Consider the following 6000-nt stretch of genomic DNA (forward strand, 5'->3'; position numbering starts at 1 on the left):
TCGGGCGTTGGTGTACCTTGGTCCCTTTTGTTATGTGCTTGTGGCGCACAATAGCTTAATCTCTCCTGAAAGCTGTAATTCTAATCTAGCCAGGTTATTGGGGTCAGTGCAGGAGTAACTTGGTGGGGATTAGTGTGTCCTGTGAGGTGCAGGAAATCAGCCTAGATGATCTGCTGGCCCCTTCTAGCCTTCACTTCCAGGACTTAACCTATCTTTTTCTCTCTGATTTGTTTTCAGATGTAACCCTATGCGAGGAAGCACTTTTCAGGTTTGCTGTTCCAGAAAAACTCACCCCTAACTGGCTGAATGTACTAACGGACGGTTTGCCTGGGACAAAGATTAATGCAGAAAATATAGAAAGGATTAAACAAAAACGTAGTTCTCAAGAACAGATGTTCCAACTGTTGAAATTATGGAAGCAGCAAAACAAAGAACAGGATATGGTCAAGAAGATCATTCAAGGTAATTCAGACAGCATAGCAAACACATTTAGAAGTAACTTTTCAAATAGCACTTTTGTAATCTCCTGGAGCCAAATTCTGCCCTGGGTGGTGGGCACACTGCTCACACTGATGCCAATGGGAACTGTTTAGGTGCAACTGTGTGCAGAATTTAACGCTTTATGTTCAACAGAAAGGACCAAATTCTGCCCAGACTCGCAGTCTATGTGACCCTATTGAGTAATATGTATGGAGTGTAAATCAATTCCCCTTTGGGACCAGAAGAGTAGGAAATACTGTGATACTCAGGGTCCATACTGCCCTCATTTACACCGGAGCAAGAACTAAAGAAGTCAATGGGAGCGGGGTGTGTACAGATCAGGGGAAACCAGGCTCACAGTATATGATATAAGTAGGGCCCTATCAAATTCATGGTTGTGAAAAACACCTCACGGACTGTGAAATCTGGTCTTTTGTGTGCTTTTACCCTATACTCTACAGATTTCACAGGAGAGACCAGCATTTCTCAAACTGGGGGGTCCCGACCCAAAAATGGGTTGTGGGGGAGTTGCAAGGTTATCGTAGTGGGGTCGTGGTATTGCCACCCTTACTTCTGCACTGCCTTCAGAGCTGGGTGGCCAGAGAGTGCTGGCTGCTGGCCAAGGGTCCAGCTCTGAAGGCAGCAGCAGAGAAGTAAAGGTGGTGATACCCTACCAGGCCACCCTTACTTCTGCGCTGCTGCTGGTGGTGACGCTGCCTTCCAAGCTAGGCTTCTGGCCGCCCAGCTCGGAAGGCAGCGCTACTGCCAGCAGCAGTGCAGAAGTAAGACTGGCAATGCCACAACCCCCCTACAATAACCTTGCAAACCCCCACCCTCTGCTCACTAACCCATTTTGGGTCAGGACCCCCACAGTTACAACACTGTGAAATTTCAGATTTAAATAGCTGAAAGCATGACATTTATGATTTTTCAAATCCTACGACCATGCAATTGACCAAAATGCACCGTGAATCTGATAGGGCCCCAGATATAAGCAAGGCACTATAGGTGCTGGCTTGAGAGACCTATACCCTTTAGATATCCACGAAGAAGAGGAATAGTGTGGGCACTGGCAATTCAAAGTCTCATACATACCCCTGCAAACATGCTTTTCTCTTCTTGGAAAGAGTATCCCTATTCATTCCTTCACCTTTCAGCTGAAACTGCCACCATCGGTGTCAAAGGGGAGCTTACGGTGGCAGTTTTTGTGATGTTAACACTTGTTGCTGCAGTTTTCACTGAAAACTACCAAACCCTTTTCACATGAGCCACCATCAGCAACCATCGGATTTGAATGACTTTTGTTCTACAAGGAATGGATTTGAAATGGTGTCCTTGAGAAACTGTTTTTAATTTATGTCTGTTTATATCATTGTAACGTGTCTGTGCTGGAGCTAATGCTACGTTGGAACTGAAGCACCAGTGACAGTTATAGCTACGATGTCTCGGCATTTCCTGTATATCAGGAGTAAAACAGTCATGTAGTGCAATGTGAGATACAGAGCCCTGCCTCATGCACTGTACATATGACAAGATGCACATTACAAAATTGTAGAAATAAATGTATGATAGCAAGTATGTGCGTAACTTGGGACTACTTATATGAAGAAAGTTACACACGTGCTTAAGTGCTTTCTAAGATTGAGGGTTAAAACAGCAATGCTAAAAGGGTTATTTGGAAATAAAATTAGGAAACATTTAGTGGGTACATGTCCTTTTCTGACTTTAGAGTTTGTTTTAAGCCGTTATAAAATAGTAATGAATCATATGGATGTCCCTCCTTGCTTTTTGTAGGTATTGATCTCTGTGAAAACAGCGTCTTAAAACATCTTAGCCAGGCTAATCTAACCTTTGAACATCTCAACATTCTGATGGTGAATTTACCAGGAAAGAAAGTAAGAAAAGAAGATATTCAGCGCACTATGAAGCTGTGCAAGCCTACGGAACAAATTCCAAAGCTTCTTAACCTGTGGAGAATAAAAAACACTGATAAAGACACAATTAAGGCCCTAACTCATGGGCTAAAGCATTTGAAAGCCTACCACTTTCCCAGAAAACCTATCCAAAGTCTGAAGAAGGTGGTCAAGTTGCTTCAAAGTTTTAAAATGTACCAATTATACCAAAAACTCTTTTTTGAAATGATAGGGAACCAAGTCCAATCAGTAAAAAAACGATGTGTCTAATTCAAGATATTTTTCCATTCATTCTCCACTATTTCCCCTTAATTACTGTTAGCAGTAATTAACGTAGAACATTGTTCCCCGACATTGTACGTGATTATTTATAGAAATGTATGACTGGAATGGCTCTAAGCTCTCAGAGTTTAGAGCTTTTTTTACTATAAAGTCACTTCTGTAAAAGCTATAATCATTTGATGACATTTAGGTCCTGATCTGCAGCCTTTGGCATCTAAAATCGAAAAGTACCACTGAAGTCATTGAGTGAGCAAAGAATGTTGGACCAGGCCTAATACAGTATTTACTATTTATATTCACTGATATAAAGGTTTTTGTTGTACATATTTATTAACTTAAATGGAAATTATATGAGACTTAAATTTAGAAAGAGAAATTAAATACAAACTATATTTTCAAGATAGACTAAAATGATCAAGTATATTTTTAAGCAGAAATTATGTAGCATTTCCTAAGAGATCCTACTTTCTTTTCTTTGTGGATATTTTTAAAATTGTTACTTAGTTTTATGTGTATAAGTTGTGGTATCTTTTGGTAGGTGTTGTTTAATTTATCCAAAGTTTTTAACTCAAATAGTCTGAGAAATATCCCATAAATGACCTGAATATTTAAATATTCTGTGAGAAAGTGAATGTACCCTATTTAAAAACTGGATGTTCAGATACGATTGTAGGATCTTATTTTATAAAACAATTAATGTTTTCAGCTTATCTTTTGTCTGTTGATGTGGTTTCTCTCATCGGAAATGGACAAATCTGACACAGATGTTTTCCTGCAGATTTTGCTCCCTGTTTTGAAGACACAGGGCCTGTTTCTCCAGTGCCCCAATATCTTGTGTAGTCACTGATACTTGAACAACACGAATGCAAAGGGATTAGATATCAGTATTCTGACCGGGTAGCATTGTGCACTCACTACACAGAGGTCAATGACTATTCAAGGTACGAGGCAGTGGAGAATGAGGCTCATGGTGAGGCTTAAACAGATCTGACACAAGCAGCTATAATCCCATTGAAGCCTGATTTCAATTTGAACCATAGTAATCCTTTCAGAGTTCACAACCTTTGAACATACCACAGATTAAGAATTCATGAAGGAAGGATGCACTGGCCTCAATGAGCTTGGAATGCCCCATTCCACAATGCCAATGCAAAGGGAAGGGTGAAGATATGGCACCACAACTATGCAGCTTCACAGGCCTAACCCTTGTGAGTAGGGAGTGTGCAAAGGCCCTAGGTGCTATTAAAAGTCCATTTGCTATAACTGTGGCAGCCAATCAGCTTGGGCTATTTCAGGTGAAAGGACTGGAGAGGGTTGCTTGCCTGAGTGCCCCTTTAAACCATCTATACAAAGCCTGAGCGACAAGGTGGGTGAGGTAATATTGCTTATTGGACCAACTTCTGTTGGTTAGCAAGCCACCCAGAGCTCTTCTTCGGGTCTCTAATATCCTGGGACCGACACAGCTACAACTACACTGTGTATACAAAGCTTGTTCACTCAGGGTGTGGTGAGCCAGGGGAAGGAAAGGGACAGCAGCATTTAGTCTCAAATGAGAATTATTATTACACCAGAGGTGATGAAATCTTTATATACATTAAGCAAAGAATGGGAAAGAGGCTACTGCAATAATAGATTTGGAAATATGCACCAGAAGTAATTTCCTTCTAGAGAACTCAAAATTGAGGTGTGTTTATAAATGTTTGTTGTTGATGTTTGAGTATGCAGGAATAAATTCTCCTTGATATTCTGAATGAGATGGATTAAAATCTATTTTAGTGTAGCTCTACTTTGAAAATATGGGTTATGTGCATAATTTTTAGAAAAAAGATTCCTCTTACACATTAAAAGCATGTATGTGATTTAAAATGAATATTATAATAGAACTTGTTTCAACTAAATTATAATAAAAGACCATCACAAAAGAGAGTCAGTTGATTTGAAAAAGAGACATATCATTTCAAGACACTTTTCTAAGTGTAAAAGCTTGTTTGGATGTTAAAGGCACTAAAATCAGTGTAGTAGTCATCCCATTTACAGCATTATAAAGCGAAATCCAACACATTCTCCGTAAACATTTGTCTTAAAGTAACCTGATCCAGATCCATTTAATCCATGAAACAATTTAGCAATTGTCACTTCAGCTACAGCGCCAAGTGGCCATACAATTAAAACCATCTTCAAAGTAAATCTAAAAGCACTAATAGACAAGCAGAAAACTCAGTTGCTTCTTAAACAAGTATTTTATATCAATAATAGTCATCTTCAAAATGGATACCTTTGGGCTTCTCCATCAGAATGAAATATTAATAATAATGATCATTTAAATAGCATTGAATATATACACAATGCGCCGCAAAACACAGAGTATGACCCTGGGGAGGTTTTCAGAGACACAAAGGACAGTTAGGCACTTAACTCTCATTAAAAGTCAATGGGAACTAGGCATCTAACTGCCATTTGTGCCTTTAAAAAATCTCCTCCTTGCCTAAATACAAAGTTGCAGCTGTTAACTAAAGATGCATTATTTAACCAATGTAGTTAAACAGGTGCACACTCATGTGAGGGCATTCTTAAATCAGTTTAAACCCAGTTTATATCAATTTAACTTAATTCTCTAAGGAATCTACTTAATATTATGAGGGGACAATGCCTAGGACATGCTGTTGCCTTCCACAGGGAGCATACTGCCCAAAGTAGGCAACACATACAAAGACAAGACCCAAGAACATAAATGGAAAGGATGCTCGGGAAAACTGTGTTTTCAGGGAAGGTTTTGAAGGAGGAAAGAGAAGGTATGCACTAGCAATAGTGGGACAGCCTTCCATGTACAGGGTGCAATAGGAATAACGTGCAAACTGACAGTGCGGGAAGTTGGAAGGAGTAGCAAGGTGGGAGGACAAAGAGAGAAAAGAAAAGCAGAAGGAAATGCAAGCAGACCTACAAGCAGGGGTAACGTTACATACCGTACCACTCTAACCTTCAAGGCAAACACAAGGTAAGCAACCCTGAGCTCAATCTGTGCCAGTCCCAGGGCCTTCCAGTTAGGCTCAGTTACACTTGTGCAGTCCCATTCTAGCTAAGGGGATAATTTGCCCTGCAAAAATCTCTCTTAGTGGGGATGGTGCATGAAGTTGAAAGAATACAGTCTGCTTTTCATTTTTTATTCCTGATTTTACCTCACTCCTTTTCTCCACATTCTCTGCTCCTCTTCTGCTTGCTGTGCCCTCATTTCTCCGTTCTCTCATTCTCCCCACTCTCTGTCATAAGAATGCCCATACTGGGTAAGAACAAAGGTCGATCTAGCTCAGTATCCTGTCTTGCAACA

The 6000-nt window shown here is 40.1% G+C and overlaps 1 protein-coding gene across 3 annotated transcripts in view; it reads left to right on the forward strand.

Annotated features, from left to right (window-relative positions):
- TNFRSF11B (TNF receptor superfamily member 11b) overlaps positions 1-3385 on the forward strand; it is a 92123-nt gene extending 88738 nt beyond the window's left edge. For all 3 annotated transcript variants that reach the window (XM_043539152.1, XM_027828573.3, XM_007066263.4), the window contains 2 exons: positions 238-462; positions 2275-3385. In XM_043539152.1, the coding sequence (XP_043395087.1) occupies positions 238-462; positions 2275-2663 (614 nt within the window). In that variant the 3' untranslated portion in view covers positions 2664-3385. The remainder of the gene's footprint in view (positions 1-237; positions 463-2274) is intronic.
- Positions 3386-6000: the final 2615 nt, after the last annotated feature.

This window comes from Chelonia mydas, chromosome 2 (assembly GCF_015237465.2).
Source record: "Chelonia mydas isolate rCheMyd1 chromosome 2, rCheMyd1.pri.v2, whole genome shotgun sequence".
NCBI classification, from domain to species: Eukaryota; Metazoa; Chordata; order Testudines; family Cheloniidae; genus Chelonia; species Chelonia mydas.